Source organism: Doryrhamphus excisus, linkage group LG17 (genome assembly GCF_037039965.1).
Source record: "Doryrhamphus excisus strain RoL-2023G ecotype Guam linkage group LG17, RoL_Dexc_Guam_v1.1, whole genome shotgun sequence".
Taxonomy (NCBI): domain Eukaryota; kingdom Metazoa; phylum Chordata; class Actinopteri; order Syngnathiformes; family Syngnathidae; genus Doryrhamphus; species Doryrhamphus excisus.
The window spans coordinates 208,532-228,893 of record NC_136373.1 but is presented as its reverse complement, the minus strand read 5'-3'; the positions used below and the strand labels follow the sequence as shown (position 1 = coordinate 228,893).

At 49.4% G+C, this 20,362-nt stretch overlaps 2 protein-coding genes across 8 annotated transcripts in view; both read right to left on the bottom strand.

The window, feature by feature from the left end:
- The window catches only part of spsb1 (splA/ryanodine receptor domain and SOCS box containing 1), a 29,663-nt gene extending 22,021 nt beyond the window's left edge, over window positions 1-7,642 (bottom strand). Inside the window, exon 1 of the mRNA XM_078797726.1 lies at window positions 7,547-7,642. The gene's annotated coding sequence lies outside the window, so the exon portion shown is untranslated. The remainder of the gene's footprint in view (window positions 1-7,546) is intronic.
- Window positions 7,643-8,048: 406 nt separating this feature from the next.
- Window positions 8,049-20,079, bottom strand: ampd2b (adenosine monophosphate deaminase 2b). 7 transcript variants are annotated; one of them, XM_058083348.2, is made up of 19 exons: window positions 20,065-20,079; window positions 19,306-19,418; window positions 15,409-15,533; window positions 15,172-15,302; window positions 13,757-13,825; window positions 13,544-13,646; window positions 13,272-13,470; window positions 12,959-13,100; window positions 12,220-12,309; window positions 11,656-11,785; window positions 11,372-11,566; window positions 11,144-11,275; window positions 10,890-11,053; window positions 10,572-10,698; window positions 10,326-10,489; window positions 9,589-9,709; window positions 9,160-9,333; window positions 8,929-9,039; window positions 8,049-8,845 (listed from the first exon to the last, which is right to left on the bottom strand). In XM_058083348.2, exons 2-19 carry the CDS (start codon window positions 19,394-19,396, stop codon window positions 8,648-8,650), a joined length of 2,466 nt encoding a protein of 821 aa, XP_057939331.2. In that variant the 5' UTR covers window positions 19,397-19,418; window positions 20,065-20,079; the 3' UTR covers window positions 8,049-8,647. The 7 variants fall into 7 exon arrangements, with proteins under 7 accessions (XP_057939331.2, XP_078654011.1, XP_078654008.1 ...); XM_078797885.1 differs by lacking the exons at window positions 19,306-19,418; window positions 20,065-20,079 and adding exons at window positions 16,998-17,063; window positions 17,140-17,206; XM_078797882.1 differs by lacking the exons at window positions 19,306-19,418; window positions 20,065-20,079 and adding exons at window positions 16,948-17,063; window positions 17,140-17,154.
- Between the last annotated feature and the right edge of the window lie 283 nt (window positions 20,080-20,362).

Sequence of the window (20,362 nt, the reverse complement as noted above, 5' to 3'; positions counted from 1 at the left end):
AGTTAAAAAGCTCTGAGCTTTACCTTCCATGAGAAACCCACAAAATAGGTTCAGAAAGAACATAAGGGTGATCAAGCCTTAGTCTCTCCTAGGTTGATATGATGCCGTGTACACCATACACATTCTCCGTCACCTTAAACTTTGCAAAACATACTGCATACAAAATCACTACGGTAGTGACATTGTCCATTAATCACAACACATTTACACATCTGGACACCTTGATACACTAAAACAAAGTTAGGAGTGACTGAGATTTCCTGCTGAATGAACTTGCCATATCTTTTATATCAAAAGGCTTTTGAACCATGGATTCAATAAGACGATTGACCTTTCTACTGACTCTGCCAAACCGTGTCCTGACTACATGTTCTGTAGGTGCTGATGGGTTAACTTGTATGCCTCTGTCATGAACAGCATCTACTGATGGCACCTGTGAGTCTGTGGAAAGCACTGGGCTTGCCTGAAGTAACTCTGACTCTGTGTCACAGTCAGTGTCTGGATTAGACTTGGTGTCTGTGTCTACTGGAAGCATGTCTGACGAATGTAGGGAGTCTGAGTCAGGTTCTGCAGCTAGACTGTTAATGTCACTGTCTCTATTGGAGTCTCTGCCGCCAGGTGCGCACTGGATCAACTCATCTGCAGATAGCTCCTCATGAGCCAACTCTGCAGCATCCTGACTGGGCTGGTCCAGTTCTGACTGTCCTCCACTCAGGCTGGCCTGACTCTCTGCGTCTGCTGATTCACTCATAACCCATGCGCTTGTCCTCTCCTCTGAGTTCTCCTCCTCCAAAGAATCCAAGGAATTTGTCACACTTGATCCATCCTCATTCCCAGTGTCACACAGTTCTCTTTCAGTCGCCACCACAGGTAAGAAACTGATGTTCAGGACTAAGTTGCGGTGCACTACTTTTGTTTTGCCCTTATTGTCCTCCAGCCTGTACGTGTGGGTCTGCAGATTTCTGTCTTTGACTGTGTACACTGTTGGATCCCACTTATCAGCTAACTTTTTCTTCCCTTTTTCGCCTTTGTTTGCGATGAGTACTCGGTCTCCAATGCTCAAGTGAGTGCCTTTTACTTTTTTGTTGTACTCTCTTGCTTGTTTGTCTTGCTCCTTGACTGCATGTGTTTGAGCGATCCTGGCTGCTTCATTAAGATGTGACATCAGAGTTTTCACGTAGCTTTTGTGATCGACAACCACAGGGTCGTGAAGCACCTGTTTAAACATTACATCCACGGGGAGCCTTGGAATACGACCAAACATGAGCTGGAAAGGGGCATATCCGGTGGTTTCATGTACTGTTGCATTGTACGCAAACGTCAAAGTTTGTACTTGTTGTGTCCATTTGTGTTTCTCCTTGAGGGGCAACGATCTGAGCATGCTGCCTAACGTTCTGTTAAAGCGCTCAGTTCCTCCATTTCCCATCGGGTGATAAGCCGTAGTGTGTGACTTTGAGACTCCTGACAGTCTGAGCAGTTCGGCTATGAGCTCACTCTCAAAGTTAGCCCCCTGATCGGAGTGGATCCGTTCAGGGAACCCATACACACAGAAGACGTGATCCCATAGCTTTTTAGCTACTTGCTTGGCGGTCTGGTTTGTGCATGGAAAGGCATGGGCCAGCTTTGTAAAATGATCTGTCAGGACAAGAACATCGACGGAGCGCTGCCTGCTGTCTTCTGCACTCCAAAAGTCCAAACATACGAGCTCCATGGGACAAGAGGTTCTGATGCTTTCAAGTGGTGCTCTAGCAGAAGGGTCTGGTGTTTTTGCTAGAATGCATCTTTGACAGCACTTGACGTAATCTCTTACATCAGACTCCATCTTGGGCCAAAAGAAGCGTTGTCTCGCCAGGTGTAAAGTTCTCGCTTGCCCCTGGTGTCCAGCAATGTCATGGATACCATGCAGCGCTGTCTCCTTGAGAGTCTCTGGCAAGACAAACTGATGCCTTTTTTGTTTACTGAGGGGATCTTTAGTCACACGGTACAGGACACCATTCTGAAAGTGAAGCCGGTCCCACTGTTTGAGCAACGTCACAGCTTTCGAGTCAAGACCTGCTCTTTCACGCCTGGATGGTCGTCTCTTTCGAATGACAAACGGCACCAGCTTCGAGATGGTGGCATCAAGCTCTTGGCTTCGCTGGAGTTCTTCCAAGGTGAAGACAGGAAGTGGATCCTGGCCTTGTGTCAAAAGATCCTGCACAGACTGAAGCAGCTCCACAGCCCTGGTCTCAGCAGCTGTATCCCATTGGTCATGAGCATCCAAAAGAGCCTTGACGGCCACAGAGTCACAAGGATGTTTAGTTGGACTAACCTGAGATGATGGGCTGGTATGGGGTGGTTTCTTTACCCGATGACACTGGACCTTTAAACGGAGAGTGTCCTGAATGCCATCATAGCTGACATCCTCAGCTTCAGCAAGCAGTTGGTCGTAGTGCTCTGTGATGAGCCGATGACCGACTGTCGTGGCAAAGGGATCTCTGCTAAGAGCATCAGCAACTGTGTTCTTCGTACCAGGTATGTGTTTCAGGTCGAATGTATAAGGAGCAAGCTTGGACACCCAACGCTGCTCACAAGCATCGAGCTTTGGCTTTGTCATGATATAGGTGAGTGGGTTGTTATCTGTCCATACTGTAAATGAATGACCCCTCAACCAATGGCTAAATTTCTCACACACACTCCACTTCAAGGCTAAAAATTCTAGCCGGTGAGCTGGGTACCTTTTCTGAGAACTGCTCAGGGTCTTACTGGCAAATGCTATGGGGCGGGCTTTCTCTTGTCCAGCTGGTACTTGTGACAGTACAGCGCCGAGTCCATCTAGCGAGGCATCAATGGACAAGATCAGGGGCAGCGTGAAATCCGGATGCGTGAGGACAACACAGTTCAAAAGACAGTCTTTAAGCTTCGACAGAGCTGCATCACACTCACCGGACCAATCTGAGGGTTTGAGCTTCCTGAAAGAGCCAGCATTTGCTTTTGACTTGACTTTTCCTCTTTTCTTTTGTCCAGCAGTGAGAGCAAAGAGTGGCTTTGCTATGGCAGAGCAACTTGGAATGAAGTGTTGGTAGTAGAATACCATCCCGAGGAAAGACTTTATCCTCTTCACTGATGGGGTGCAGCCATCTTCTTCCATCAGATCTCTTTTGGACATGTTTGTGATTATGTCAACTTTCGATGGGTCCACAGCCACTCCATTGCCATCTATGACGTGACCAAGAAACTTGACTGAAGATCGCATCAGGTGACACTTCTTAGGACTTAGCTTAAGGTTGTGGAGTCGCAGCCTCTGAAACACAACCTCAAGCCTCTCCAAAGCTTCCTCTTCTGTCGAAGCAAACACCAGCAAATCGTCGAGATAGCATAACAGACTGCTGAAGTTCAAGTCACCAAATATGCTGAGCATCATGCGCATAAATGAGGCGGGGCTATTGCACAGACCTTGTGGCATTCTATTATACTCATACAAACCCACAGGGGTCGTGAATGCAGTGTACTTCTTGTCTCCCTCAGCCATCGGGATGTTATAAAACCCGGAGGTCAGGTCCATGGTGCTGAAGTAGGTGTTTCCTCCAAGCGCAGCAAGGCAGTCCGACTGATGTGGCAGTGGGTGCGCATCTTTGAATGTGCGAGCATTCAGCCACCTGAAGTCGGTGCATAGTCTTAAGCTGCCGTCCTTTTTCCACACCAGGACTAGAGGAGATGCATATTCACTCACTGATTTCCGGATTATTTCCTGCTCCTCCATCTCAGACAGGACCTGCCGCAGTTTCTGGTAGTGGGCTGGTGGCACACGGCGGTAAGGAAGACGAAAAGGTTTCTCATCGGTAAGTCTGATGTGGTGGGTAAAGCCTTTCGCCTCACCACAATCCAACGTGTGTTTTGAGAAGATGTCATTGTACTTTTCGAGCAGCTCAACTAACTTCTTTTTCCCTTCATTACCAGCGTGACACAGGTCAATGTCAATGTTGCTGAGACCAACTTGTTGCAGCCGCTGTTTCAGATCTGTGAGCTTGACATAGTCATGACTGTTGTCTGTTTCAGCTTTTCCAGGCTGACTGGAACCCTGGAAAACTTCAAAGTCTTCTACAGCTAGGCAGGGAGACACATCTGCCAGCTTACTGTTCCTCTTGAGGGTTATCGGCTTGTTGGACAGGTTAGTCACTTTCATGGGAACCCATCTGTCTCCCCAAAGTGGCGTAATGACACGGCCAACCATGATGTTGCGTGGCATGGACTTTGATGAGGTGGGTTCGACAATGACTGTACTTCCTGGTGACATTGGGACATTATTCGGCAGCTTACCCCACACAAGGTGTTCTTGTCTCACCAGCAGGGTGACTGACTGTTGAAGTTTGACTGTGCCGATCTTTTCCGGGAGCTCCTCACCTCTCCACCTGGATGAGTTTGCCATGAGGTCAAGAAACTGCTCACACTCAGGAAGAAGATTGCCACTGGAGACAAGACGCCAATAGTCACTGCTTATTTTCAGCTGGTGCATAAGAAATCTGATGACATTTGTGCCCAAGATTAAATCATCACGTTGGCCTGGCACAACAAGAACAGGAACAACACAGGTTTCTCCATACACTTTCATCTCAACTTCATACATGCACTTGGGCTTGCTGATTTTTCCACCACAGCCCACAAGAACAATCTCTTGAGTCAGAGGAATGGAATTTGATAGAACATTGTCACTTAACATCTGTAGTTCTGCTTGCTCACTTAGTGTGCAGGCCATGGAACCAGAATCCAGCATCCCCTTCACGTGCGACTTGTTGTTGATGCTGACAGGAGTGTAAAACAGTTCATCAAAAGGACCTATTCTCTGTGTATTCTGCACTATCACCTTTGCATTGACTGGAGCAGCTGCACATGCCCTAATATAATGCTGTTCAATGTTGTCTTTACTGAGGGTTTCTTCTCTAGCGTCCACATGACCCCTCTCCCACTGCGGACCACTTAGTTTAAAGGCTGGGAGTTTTGTGGTTGAGGGATAAATCGACTTTGAGCAGGCATGCGACGAGGGCAGTTTCTTTTGATGTGATTTGGCTCAAAACATGACAGACACAAGCGTTTCTGCCTGCAGTGCGCAAGGGTAGAGTGCTCGAGAGACTGACAGACTCTACAGGACCTTTGGTAAGTCTGTGCCGGATGGATCGGTTTGTCTGTGGCCAGGACATGTTGTGATAAAGCACGATCAAAGAGACCGATCAGTGTTCTCAAGCAACCATCATCGCAGGGGGGTTTGGCTGCTGGGTTATTCTCAACCTGCACAGGAGGCTCTCCGGGTTGACATGTCGGTGCCAAATTATCAGGTGCAGGGGTCTGGATGTTAACCGTGACAAGTGCAGGCTGCTTTGACTTGGAGAGTTTCTGTTCTCTGGCCTCGATCTGGTGTTGATCTATCTGCTCTTGAATATCACTAACAGTCCACTTGTCCGGTGCTTTAAACTTGAGGACTGCTGCCAGTGAGGGATCTGGACAGTACTTAACAAACATCATAGCAACTTCTTGGCAGGGGTTGTCTAAACGTCGACCTAGCCTTTTCAAACCTTCTTCCGCTGCATCAACTGCCTTGTTCAGCCGAACCCAATACTCTAGAGGAGTTTCTCCTGCTGTTGGGACTGTACTGTAGAAGTCCGCCATGGGCATACATGAGAAACTCACTTCACCAAAATGTCGACTGAGAATGTTGTAGATCACTTCTGGGCTCTCTCCTGGTTTCAGTGAGGGACTGCTTCTCAGAGTGATTCTTACAATGTCTTTGGCTTTTCCCATTAACTTACACATTATCTCAGAATGTTGCTCTGCTACGGGTGTGGCTCGTTTCTTGAAGTAGGTTTTCATCAATTCTTCCCACTCACACAACGTGATCTTGTCCGACTCATCTCCTCTGAAGACAGGAGGCTCTTTCACATCTGACTGCAGGACTAACTTGGCACCGGTCAGGTTAAGGTAAGTAGAGTCACTAGGTAACTGGTCGACACTGCTCTGAGCTTGTGCGCCTCTAACACCACTTTCTCTACATTCTTCCTTTAACTGATCCCTTATAGTTTGTCCCACCTGCTGTGCAATGCTTGTTATCAAGTCATTTAAAGCCAGGTCAGTTGTAGCTGAGTTGTCAGAGAGTGCGTTACTGGGCTGAAGACTAGCAGGTGTACGGTTAAGAATGCGAGTAGAACAGAAAGCTGGGGAGCCTGCAGCATTCACATCTCTAACTGGTGTGGCAGGCAGCCTACCTCTCCCAAAACCAAGGCTGAAACTGTTAAGCTGACTGTTATCATCCATTTTTCCACAGAAGACACATAAAGTTCACTTTTAACCACTTGAATAACGTAAATATACAGGAAAAAAAATTTACTGTGGCCTTTAAGCGCACCTCAAGAACATGCAATGTTTAACAATAAAAGAATAATCCTTTTTCCTTAGTTTTTGAAAACCTTGTGAATAAACATTTTAACATTAATACGTGAGACAAAGCAACCTCTGGTGACCAAGCTGATGTTGATCCACAGCTCCAGGAACCGCGATGACGATGAACCAGCCTGGAGCGGAGTGGATCCGGGTCACGGCACCACTGTAGCCGGCCTAGCCGACCCTCTCTTGTCTCACTGTGATCAAACTCCGCGTTGTGTTGTGTACAGATGAGATGGGGATCACCGCTGTTTTGCCACTGGAGCAGGATTTATTCAAAACCAGCTGTGCGAACAAAATAAAATCAGTAGAGCAACTTGTCACGACTTCAACAGGCACACCTCTCTCCTCAGCGGGATCTCGCGCCGTCTGACCTAATGAACGTTTCTATAAATTTGCTTAATCCATTCAACAGTGGCAATTTTTATGTTTTACCATGAACATTATAACAAATGAACAAAAAAAACATGAGCTCACATACCTGTGCGAACAAAATAAAATCAGTAGAGCAACTTGTCACGACTTCAACAGGCACACCTCTCTCCTCAGCGGGATCTCGCGCCGTCTGAGGAGAGTACCGCGAAACTACAGGAAGTTCCTTCCTTACAGGAAGTCACCAAAATAAAACAAATTTCAAAATAAAATTACAAATATACGTAAAATAAATAATTCAACATGAAAATGATATGACAAAATGAAAACAAATACTAAGGATGGACTTTTGGTGAATTACAATTGCTGGAACACACCTGTTACATCAGTATTAGTAGCAGTAGCAGTAGCAGCAATAGTAGTAGCATACAGATCTATTGGCATGATGTAATTATTCTATTGCGTCTTTTCCCCGTATTAAACGCTCGGATGATGATGATGATGATCAGATGATTTACAGACTCAAATTGACCGCAGTCTGCGTGCAGTCGGCAGTCAAACATGAAGCTACTTGACTGTGCAACATCGGTAATAAGCCCGACTGTACGACACGTGACCTAGCATGAGCATCGTCAACCCGGATATTGTGACGACTAGGATGGTGTGTTTGTTCCTGAGTGACAGTCTCTTTCAAATCAGGCATAAATGACTGGAATAATGGGATAATGGGATAACAGGATAATGGAAGAGGTGCAGAACTCACCCCACGGATATTCCAATAAGGCAGAATCATCTGAACTTTGGACCAGGACTTGTGCTGGTCCAGCACAAGCTAGCAGAGTGACAGGAGACTAGGCTGGTTTGTTTTGCTATCTGTGACCGGCCGGAAGTGGGCGGGTTGCACACGTGCCAACCTCTCTATAAGAATAATAGCCATTGGCTGTCCTAGAAGTCGCCGGAAGTCGTTAGGTGAGAGCGCCGTCTAATTTGCATAATATTTGCATACGATGTTGTAGAACGCTGTAGGCCAGTGGTTCCCAAAGTGTCGAACGTGTACCCCCAGGGGTACGTCAATTGAATAAACGTGAATAAAAATGAAAAACAATTAGCGGCAAATCTGAGAACACTCAGAGAAGAGAAAGAAGAAGAAAGACGTGTTGATGTCCACATGAGGATTGTTGAGGATGGGCAAAATTCCCCCCAAAATGCAGTTTTCCTTTACACTTCAAAGAATTGAAGAACAAACACACTCACACCAAAGTAAATTACAGTAATAGGTTACTTTCACGTTGTCAAATATTGATACACCACTTGAACGTGAACATGTATTTTTCCAGAAACACAGACAGCATCAAATCATATGACACAAACTTCATACATGATCACCCGGGAGAAGACAAACGTGGCTTCAACTGCAACTTGAAGCTTCCAGAATGGTCCAAAGGAACTTTGAAGGAAGTTCTGGGGTTGATGTGCTGATGACCTTTGGCAGTGGTTGCGCTTCGTGGCGAGGGTGTGACTGCAGCAACGTACAGTATCATCATCATCATCAGCAGCAGATGAAGGAGAGCGTGACGAGACGCTGTCAGGAGCAGCTTGGGGCGCCCCCACGCAGCCGCTGCTGAGGCAGCAAGGAAACATCAAGACCAGGCTCTAGCGTTGGCGATGAGGTCTACAAGGGAATCGGCACGGAAAGGCTGACATCATATGGCCAGGAGGACGTACACACATTGAAGATCATAGACTTCACAACTCACAGACGGAACCTCTGAAACGGCCACAGTGCTTTTGGACTATTTGTACTCATACTTGTAGAAAATGTGCACAGTTGCGATGCAGGGGAATTGGGTACAGTCAGGTTGACTTATTGCTGCGTTTGTGCAGATTCTTCCACGATGGTGTCCAGCTCGTCCGTACGGATGGCCTGCGTGATCAAATTGAGCTCCTCACACATGGTCTCGTAGCGGTACGCCACTCGGATGTCAGGAACGTTGGTGCGCCTGATGTCGTTGCTCTCCTGCCCTTCCTTGACGTAGTCCGGCCCCAGCCAGTAGCTCTTCACCTGAGCCGCAAGATTAGCAGCAAAATGAAGTGTCCGGCGAACGCCATGACTAACGTGTGGTCTGGTGGTGGACCCACGGATACCTTATGGGAGAAGCCACTCATCAGCACGCTGTTCCTGGCCAGCTCACACATGTCACACGAGCTCAGCTTCCACACCTGAGCGGCGATACTGTACTCCTCCATCAAGGGCTCCTATGAAGGAACGAGCCAATGCTAATCAGGATCCACACCCCAACCAGGGTGTTCTAGAAGATCATATGCAGCACCAGAGAGCGTTAGCAAAATGTGCAAAGACATCTGGTGTGTGTTGACCTTGGTGAAGTGAAACTGCAAGGGGTCGTCCGTAGACAGGGAGACCACCAGTCCCCTGGACAGGTACTCGGGCAGAGGGTTCCGATGGTAGCTGAGGAACAGACTGTTGTTGCTGAGAGGAGACATTGCGATGCCAATCTGAGCCAAATAGTACAGGTACTGCAGTACCGGCGCCTGCGGACAGACGAGGCATGATGCAATCGTGGTTAGATGAAGTTTTCATTCCCTTTATCAAGGTGACTGTGCCAAAATAAGCTGGCGTGTTATCAACTTCTGTAAGGACAAAATGAGAAAGGGTTCAGCAGTAGTCCGGAAGTCTTTGGGAGCCAATCACAGTGGAGATCTACGTATGTAGCATTCTGTGCGGGTTATTGTGTGTCGCGGCTCTATAGGAGACCACGACGCCAAAGGGCCCCTTTAATGTGGTACCTTTCTGAGCAGCAGTCCGTGGGAGATGTTCTCAGACAGCATGAACCCAGACACCAGGTGATGGATGGGGCCTGCCTCGCCACAATGAGGACGCAAGACAAGACTGTGGAACCCCCGCTGCCTGGATTTAAGAACAAACATACAGAGCAGTCACTCCATCCTGGTCCTGCCGGGCCCTCATTTAAACAGTACTTAACCCGGCAGTAAGTAGTCAGGGAAATATGACACCAGGTTGGGCATCTGAGATCATTCATATTTCATGACATCTCCACTCGTGTTCTTCACCTGGGAATGTAGTTTTCATCCAGACTCATGATCATACCAAAAAACTTTAGTACTCCACTCGCTTGATACGTATATATATATATATATATTGTATGCAGTAACAAAAGAAAACAATCGGAGGAAACCTGGTAGTGATCGCCACTAGCATCAGTTGCTTCTTCTGACCAGCAGACGGTGGTACGAGACGGCAAACCACAATAAAGTCATAAGGAAAAGGTCCAGACTCCAGCTAAGATGGCGACTCGGGCCGATCCATAACGGCTGATTCAAGATGGCGACTCGGCCCGATCCATAACGGCTGATTCAAGATGGCGACTCGGGCCGATCCATAACGGCTTCATTGCCAAATCCCGCTCTATTACCTGGAAATAATCGGCTGGCCTGGAATGAGCAGATCTGATCCACGCTGTGAATGAAAGACGACAATGGAGCTGCAGCATCGGGCGTCGTACCTGCGCAGGTGATTGAGCACGCTCATGTTGGCGTACATGTAGTAGAGGTAGTAGGAGTAGGGCGGGTTCTCCTCCTCTGTCCAGCCATCTGGCAGCGGACTGTCCAGGTTGAAGATGTGCTGCTCTGGTTTGGACTCATCATCCACACTGTCAAAGCCTACAACCTGCAGGGGGGGACCAAGACCCAGAGACCCCACATGAAACCCCCGTACTGTCATCCCAACTTCAGGACTTCCTGGTACGCACGTGCTGGAGGAAGAGATGCAGCTCAGGATGGCAGCCGGGATGGACCGTGACTTCAAACAGAGGCAGGAAGATGTTCTCCAGCATTTCCTGGAAGTTGGACAGCTGCTTCTTGGTGTGGTACACGTCACTTGGAGGAGAAGACACAGACAAAGACCCCTTCCTGTATGACAACTGACATTGTTTGCTTTTTACGGTGCTGTTCTCTACTGGAGGGGTGCGGTTGGGTGAGGTCAGGCTAGGTTGAAGGATCTGCTGAAGGACTGAGTACATGCTGAAGGTTTTGGTGGCGTACAGGCGCCATGGCCGGGTGCCACTCACAAAAGCCTCGGGACTTGTACCAGCCAGCGCACGTTGTTAGAGTAGACTTGGTGCTCCACGGCCCACTTGGCCAGTTTGTCCCACTCGTTCCTGGAGCGGCCATAGATGGACAACCTGAGCTCCACGTTCTGGTACTTGCTCTCCTCCAGGTCAGCCATCACCTCCTGATGGACAGTAGCACGACTCAGTCAGCAGAGGGCGCTACCGAGGACGGTATACTCTATCAAGGTGCATCATCATGAGCATGTGTGCACCTTAACGATGTGACCAAAGTATTTCCCCTCCACGTGATTGTCGGTTTTGATGAAGATCTCCCTCAGGATGGATTCTCCAATGGGATTGTATTTGGCGTTGAACTTGTCGAAGCGATGGAAAGTGTTGCGATCCTGCAAGAGGAAGGAGAGGAGGACTGTCACATGGAGTCCAAGACTCGCACGCGTCAACAGGATTTGATCCTTCTGCTACTCAGACCTCCAACTTACGGCGTGCATGTCCAAGGTGTCCACACTGAGGTCAAAGGCTGTCAGGTTCATGGTCTCAAACACCTCCATGAGCGTCTGGCCCTTGCCTCTCTCCACATGCACGATCTCCTGAGGATACTTCTTCATGGCTCTTTTGATGAAGCGCAGGAGGTGCTTTTGGTTCATGCAAGAGGAGGCGTGGATATGAGTGTCCACCTGCAGATGAAGAAGATGAAGCAGATGAAGAAGACGACTTTGGATTGGAACGCCAGAAGGCTTTGGCGAGGTTGCCCCCCAAGTGGTACCTTGCGGATGTTGTAGAAGTCTCGGTGCGGGACTTTCTTCTGTGCTGCCAGCTCTTTCATCTCGTTCAGTAGGATGTGCATCTGGAACTTGGAGCTAAGGTACTGCAGGCGCCGGTAGCAGAAGGACTTCCTGTGGGAAGAGCAGGTGAGGCCGTATGGTATAATGGGAACGCTCATTTCCTTCAATTGCTGGTGCTCAGGTTTGTTGAAGACGGGAACTCGATATTTGATGGCGGTCAAATAATATTTGGGGTGTCACGACGCAGACGTTCAAGATATTGGGTTTGGATTTCTTTGGAATGCACGTTCCTTGTATGACGAGCTGGTCTGGGCTGAGGAATGGTCAGGGTTGCATGCGTGCCCGTCGGCATGCCTGTTGGTCCCTGGGAGGGGAGGGCACATATTCCATATTCCATCCCCACCCACAGTCTTACCCATGGACAATTTGGAGTGGCCAATCAAGCCAAGATGTTTTTGGGATGGGGGAGGAAAGCGGAGGAACCCACACACGGGGAGAACATGCATGGGTAGATGCCATGCAGTGGAAGAGAAGATGGAGCGTACACTGGTCCGTTGATGATGAGAGCCATCATGACGTTCATGTCAGCGATGTACTCCTGCAGGTCCGGGTAGGGAAGGTCCAGCTCCGTAGTCCTGCACATGCAAACATTGGTAGAAACACTGGTGCCATGTTTGACCAGCTCAATTCCAGGATTCTTCAAAGCTGGAAACGCACATGAGAATCAATAGCTAATAGCTTAATAGAATTAATAGTTTGTAAAAATTCATAGGGATATATGGGAAGTGGTACCTCGGCTAACGTTGGCGCCTTTTTCCGTAAACTTCCCAAATTTTTGCCAAATTTTGCCTTGGCTGGCATTTGCCTGATTGAACTTGCATGTGATCACGCAATGCATTGTGGGCTGCGGTTTCCATTTTAGGACAACATACGTGATGTAATAAAGCAAAGACAAAGGATGGATGGGATTTACAGTCTTTTCTATGGGAAGAAGTGCTTTGGTTAGAGTCCGTTTTGGTTTGAGTCAGACCTTCTGGAACGGACTAAACGTTGGAAGGTTATTGATCCTGTGTAGTTGAAAATTGATCCTGCAAGTTGCAGTACTTTGCAATCGATATGGAATATGTATTTTGCAATTAAAGCTGTTTCCCGATTGGCCAAGTTTGTACATTCCAATATTTCCAACAGAACATACAATTCCATTCCCACTGGGGGCGGAGTCATTTGGAAAATTGTATCTTTAGGATTTCTTGCCAGGAAATCTAACAAGCTAAACTTACTCACTTGTCCATCGTGGCTCTCGACCCGTAAACGTGCACGACGCCGTCCACCATCTTGCAGCCATAGCCCATGTCGGGGGGCATGCCGGCCGGGTCCCGGGTCTTGTAGGGGTGGGTTTCAGCAACAGGTGGGTGCACCGTGGTGTCTGGGGGAGGACCCAATGCCAAATGCCAAACACCCATGAAGGAAAAGGCGATTTGATGAGGATGGACCGCCAGCCGTCATGGAGGATGGCGGCGGTTGACATCCAGTGATTTGGATGAGCTGACAGACAACATCACACCGTCTTCGAGAGAGGATCTTTGACCTGACGTACCTGCCGTCAAAGCGCTCTCCGCCCCCTCTTGGATGTCCTGCTCGTAGAAGTTCAGGTCGAGGGGTCTCTCGCTGAGCTCCTGCAGGTATCGAGCCGTGGTCCTGCAAAAGCTCTGCAGTGACAGGCCCATGTACTTCTGTCTTATGAAGAGCGCCTTCACCACACACTTGGCCGCATCCAGCAGGTCCGTGAATGGGACCTGGATGGGATGGAGGAGCGAGAGAGCAGCCAACAATACGTGGAGATGGATGCTGCAGCGTCTTGAGTCTTACTCCGCATTTCTCCTCTCCAGAGATGGTGACTCGCTGGTACTCTCTCTCTGGGAGAACCTCTCTCTCCAGGAGATCTGGCGCTTGGCTTTGCTCCTTCATGGATCTGACAGAATATTCATTTAGCAGTCATTTTTCACTTCCTGCTCTGGCAGCTGAGGGTCATTGAGCGACTTTTGGGGAGGCCGCTGTGAAGATGACGGTGGAGGCACTCACTGGAGATCAGCGGCGCTGTCGGCTTTCATCAACTCCTGTTTGGCCCGCAGCAAGATGTCTGGTTCGTACCTAGGAAGAGACAAGATGGGCTCATCCTGGCCATGTGGCATCCCAGAACAGCAGGAGTCCTGTCACGTCTTGGCTTCGACATTGCGACACGACCCCAAGATGCAGAGAGCAGGAGATCCAAGTGCAGATGAAAAGTCAATTTAATATATACTGATATGGTCTACAGCAGCAGGATACCAGCAAAGACGGTTGGAGTAGCGTGGAGAGCTACAACAAACAATGCAGCAACAAACGGGGGGGCACGCACCTGAACTAAATAGGAGGGGAACACAATTAGCAACAGGTGCGAGTGATGAGGGAACAGCAAAGCAGGCAGACAAAACAGGAAACGCTACCAAAACAAGAGCATGAAACAGGAACCAGGCATAGAAGTATAAACCAAGTAAACTGTCACACAGGCGAGCTTGCGGATCGTGACAAGTCCTTCAACGCCGGCCTCACAGCGAGGACGCCCGAGTTCGATTCCACCCATGTCTGTGTGGAGTTTGCATGTTCTCCCCGTTCATGCGTGGCTTTTCTCTGGGTACTATGCCCCCCCTCCCCCCATTCCAAAAACATGCTAGCTTGATTAGCCACTCCAAATTGTCCATAGCTATGAATGTGAGTGTGAATGGTTGTTTGTCTATATGTGCCCTTGGATTGGCTGGCCACCAGTCCAGGGTGGACCCCGCCTCTCACCCCAAGACAGCTGGGATAGGCTCCAGCACCCCCGCGACCCCCGTGAGGATAAGCGGTAGAAAATGAATGAATGAATGTTAAAATGTCCCCTCATTCCCGTGGAGCCAACCTCTCGGCGTTTGAATGAATTGTGCGGTTCTATGGATGTATGGACGTATGGACGTATGGACATATGGACGTATGGACGTATGGACGTATGGACGTATGGACGTATGGACGTATGGACGTATTGGATGTATTGGATGTATGGATGTATGGATGTATGGACGTATGGACGTATGGACGTATGGACGTATGGACGTATGGACGTATGGACGTATTGGATGTATTGGATGTATGGATGTATTGGATGTATGGACGTATGGACGTATGGGATGTATGGACGTATTGGATGTATGGATGTATGGACGTATGGACGTGTGGACGTGTGGATGTATGGACGTATGGACGTATGGATGTATGGACGTATGGACGTATGGATGTATGGACGTATGGATGTATGGGATGTATGGACGTATGGACGTATGGACGTATGGACGTATGGACGTATGGGATGTATGGACGTATTGGATGTGTGGACGTATGGATGTATGGACGTGTGGACGTATGGACGCATGGATGTGTGGATGTATGGACGCTGTCAAATATCCTTATTCCTTGGCACTCACTTGACATCCTGGCTAATCTGTCTCTCCAGACGTTGGCGTCTCTCCTCCAGCTTTTCAATGGGGCTGTCCTCTGGGAATTCGTAAGGAGCGCTGCGCATCTCACTCTCTGTCAGGCTGCGTGAGAAGAGCTCCTTCACACGGACGTACAGTAGAATACAGTAAATATACAGTATAAAATACAGTAAATCCGTACAGACGATGAAGCCATAGATGACAAGGAGGCCCTTCAACACCAACCTCAGCAATCTCCTTGTACTTCCCGTCCATGGATGTTCGCAGGTCAATGGACTGTTTCAGGGCCACGGGGATCCCAGGTAGGGAATGCTGGGCAGTGAGGAGGTGGCGGGAAGCACCAAAGTCAGCTGAAGAAGAAAACATGTTGATTATTAATGAATGCAAATAAGGTGGCCAGAAATACTTCAAGATTGAATAAGGCTAAATTTGTTCTTGATGAAAAAAATCTTGTTTATTGTTCTCTGGTTCTACCATATCTAACTTATTGCGTGGAGATTTGGGCTCATAACTAGAAGGATGATCCATAATGCTGCCTATGGAGAACACACTCATTTTATTATATTATTATCTCTAAAATACTACATTTGCTGATATAGTTCATTCCATGTCATCCAGTACTTGACCTAAGATGAGCCAATTACAAGCACTTGGTGTTGCTAAGAGTCTTATTATTGATTTATGATGACACTGATTATTTGATGTCATTCCCACTTATTATGAATAATACGAATAATGACATCAATGACATGTACACTTATATCCATGTTTGATTTCCCAACAAAAAGTGCAGCCCTCAAGGCAGCAGGACACCAATGGGACTTTTCCCTCCTAAGCATCTTCCTGCAGCTCTGCAGCTGGTGGGGCGTACGTACGTCTGCAGCTGGTGGGGCGTACGTCTGCAGCTGGTGGGACGTACGTACGTCTGCAGCTGGTGGGGCGTACGTACGTCTGCAGCTGGTGGGGCGTACGTACGTCTGCAGCTGGTGGGGCGTACGTCTGCAGCTGGTGGGGCGTACGTACGTCTGCAGCTGGTGAGGCGTACGTACGTCTGCAGCTGGTGAGGCGTACGTACGTCTGCAGCTGGTGGGGCGTACGTACGTCTGCAGCTGGTGGGGCGTACGTACGTCTGCAGCTGGTGGGGCGTACGTACGTCTGCAGCTGGTGGGGCGTACGTACGTCTGCAGCTGGTGAGGCGTACGTCTGCAGCTGGTGGGGCGTACGTACGTCTGCAGCTGGTGGGGCGTACGTACGTCTGCAGCTGGTGGGGCGTACGTACGTCTGCAGCTGGTGGGGCGTACGTACGTCTGCAGCTGGTGGGGCGTACGTACGTCTGCAGCTGATGAGGCGTACGTACGTCTGCAGCTGGTGGGGCGTACGTACGTCTGCAGCTGATGAGGCGTACGTCTGCAGCTGGTGAGGCGTACGTACGTCTGCAGCTGGTGGGGCGTACGTACGTCTGCAGCTGGTGGGGCGTACGTACGTCTGCAGCTGATGAGGCGTACGTACGTCTGCAGCTGGTGGGGCGTACGTCTGCAGCTGGTGGGGCGTACGTCTGCAGCTGGTGGGGCGTACGTACGTCTGCAGCTGATGAGGCGTACGTACGTCTGCAGCTGGTGGGGCGTACGTACGTCTGCAGCTGGTGGGGCGTACGTCTGCAGCTGGTGGGGCGTACGTCTGCATGGTTGTCATGCACGTCTACGTACGTTGTCTCTCCAGTCAGCCCGGAAAACAACCACTTTCATCCTCGCATTAACTCCTCACCTCCCGAATGACTCCAGGTTTTTGTGCCAATGGACCCCCAGGACACTCACCATCCTTTGCACCGCGCCAAGCCGTTACACAACGGAGTCGGGGACAGACAACAGGAGACCGTCACACTGAGTGTAAAGGAAAGGGGGGGTAGGATATTTGTGCTTGGGCTCAGAAGGAGGCGACATGGCGGAGCGGGCCTACCAGGTCTACCAGCAGCTGGACAAGGCCAAGAGGAAAGGAAGGAGGAGGGGAGGGAAAGGAGGAGATGGAGCATGCCTGGCAAAGCGGCAACGGCCCAGGATGCCATCTTCTGTCCTTTCGCTCTCCATGCACGATGGAGGGGAGGAAGGAGAGTGACAAAAAGCCACAACGAGACACGTTCATCTGCTCCATCTCTGGCTTCCTGCCCTACCCCTGTCACGCATACGAAGAGGCCATCCGGCGGATCCATCAACTCCCCCTCGCACGGCAGCGTGTACGGCCCTCCTCCTGGCGGCTGCACTCTGCCTCTGGAGCTGCCCCCCCCGTGAGATGCCTCTGACATTGGACTGGAATGTACCAATGCACAGCCATCCAGGAGGGGGGGTGGGAGACCGCGTCCTTCGTGATAGATTGGCCACAGTGCAAGCCGAACAGCAGCTCCCCCCCCATGTCCTTCTCAATGCTTTTGGCGTACGAGAGCTTCTGAAGCTAAGAGGCTTCTGAAGCTAATAGCGCTGGCTCAGACGCCATGACAATGAAGATGACGTCATCTTGCTGCTGTGCTGCTGGAGAACATCAGGCTGAGAAGGTAACTTGATGGGACATTTGACATTTATTAAAGGGACTGCCTTGCTCTGGGAGTCCTGCAAACCAAAGTCAGAAATGGAGATAAACTTCTTCCTTGTGATTGGTTCCAGTGATTTTATCGTAGTGATGATGCCATATTAATAATATTAATATTAAGTCATTATTTTCGTGCTAAACCCTAACCCTTTCTACAGAAGTTGTGGCGCATTATTAGACATGATTATTATTAGTATTATTATTATTAGAGTGGCGTAGACATGAACTAACGGCCGTGGTCACCTTGACGCTCTGACACGCTATTCCTGGCTTCCACCACGTTGGGCAGGGTAACGCCACTCTACCGACATGAGAGACCGCCGCCGCCGCCGCCACTCATAGTACCGTGTATAGCAAGTATTGTGTACTAGTGTACTAGCTAGTACTGTGTATAGCAAGCTACTGAGCGACCTAGCTAGCCTGAAAACTAAGAAGGTGTTTCAAAGAAAGTGGGAAAGGAAAAAGTAAGAAGCCAAAAATGATGATTTGGTCATCATGATTCATTTGGTCATGTGACGACATGCAGCGTGAAGGAATGGAACCTATGTCTGGTCAACCTTACTGATGTCTGGTGGCCACAATACTACATAAAGTACATAGAACTTTCAGTATTTCTGGACTAATAGGCCAAAGGCAACCAACCAAACAGGGATCATTTAGGAATGAACGTTTTGGAAAACCAAGCCGGAGCGATGTTGGAACCGCGAAATTGGGGGGACAATTGTATCTGTAAAAATAGGATTACACCAAGTAAATAGCAGTGGTCTCGCCCGAAGACAGCTGGGATAGGCTCCAGCCCCCCCCACCCTGGTGAGGATGAGCGGTAGAAAATGAATGAATGAATGAAGTAGCGTTGGTGCTAAGGTGTTTAGCCCGTCAGGGTTGTATTCCCAAGTCGTTTAAGCGGTTAACAAAGTGGAGCGAGTGGGTGGTGTCCAATTTCACAGCACCAGCACCGGACGGCCACTCAGTGGGCGAAGCCGGGCGATTAGGAGCTAAATGTGGACCCTGCTACGCCTCCACGCTCCACACAGCAACATGATGGCGTACACACCGGAGGGGGGGTGGGGGTGGGGGTTGGGGGCTGCTCTGGCCTCTGCTGAGGTAGGGTTGCAGGGTTCAACTCCTAGTTTCATCTTAGCAACATTAGCATTTCTATCAAAACACTCAGCAGGCCAAAGTGTTGTCTTCTACAAAAAAGAAAGGCAATAATAAATGGTGTCGTTAACTCGTTGGCGTCATGAAGTGGCATTGTGACGTGTTGACACGCCGTATTGGGTCCAAAGTAATAGTAATAGTAATAGTAGTAGTAAGTAATAGTAAATACTACATTGACTTTAGTGTCTGATTGACGCAGAGTTGTGCTGGATGTCAGCCAATCAACAGGTTTGCATTTCCTCAAACACGATAAGGTACGCCACTATCGCTCTGCCTCCACTCCATCACTCCATCACTCCATCACTCCATCACTCCATCACTCCATCACTCCATCACTCCATCACTCCAGTCCCCGAGTCCCCCAAATATTCCCAGCATCCTCACCTGTACTGGCCGTGTGCTGCAGGCTTCCCCGCTTCCTGAAGGGGGAGAGGGGCATGCTTTTGCCCATCCCTGGGGGCAGGTTGGATGCCATGATGCCAACTTGTGTGCTTCAGCTGTAGGAGGGATGCAAGCGGAGAAGTGAATGAGTCAAAACTGCGGAGCTTGTCGGCGCCAATGGAAGGAGAGAAAAGAGGAAAAGAGAGAGATGCTGCACAGATGCTGAGGGCTTGGGGTGATTCACTTCAAGCCAGCTTTGGTGTGTGTGCGTGTGTGTGTGTGTGTGTGTGTGTGTGTGTGCGTGTGCGTGTGCGTGTGCGTGTGCGTGTATGTGCCTGTGTGCGTGTGCGTTAGTACGTGCTCGAGAGCAGGGATTTCCACAGTGGTTAGTAGCAAGCGTCCCTCCGCAGGAAAACTGATCCCACCCTCTTGGAAGACTCCAGTGTTGGAGCTGCAGCACTGATGGGGGTTGGGGGCGTAGCTACCCCCCCCACACCCTCTGGTCACGCATGCACAAACACACACACACACACACACACACACGCCAACAGAATACAAATGATCCACACACTCAGCAGTGCAAAGCTCCTGGCTGTCCTGTTGCCATGACAACCAAAAGTGTGTGTGTGGAAGTTGTGATTCAGCGACCGACGTACAGTACTTGAATAAAACGCCACGTGTAGAGATTATAAAATGGGGATGGGATTTCATCTTAAAATAGAAAACCTTTTAGGGATTTTCTTTTCCATAGATGAACCTCACCGCACCACAGGAACATTTTAGGGGGGGGCACTAGGAAGCCGCATGGTCACTTCCCGGTCCTCGGCCATTCCTCCAGCTCCACCAGGAGGACACCAAGGCGTCCCCAGGCCAGCTGTGAGACACAATCCCTCCAGCGTGTCCTAGGTCTGCCCCAGGCCCTCCTCCCGGCTGGGCATACCCAGAAAACCTCACTATGGTGACTATGGTGACTAGATGCCAGAACCACCTCAACTGGCTCCTGGAGATGTGAAGGAGCAGCCACCCTACGGAGGGACTCGTTTCAGCCGTATCTGTGATC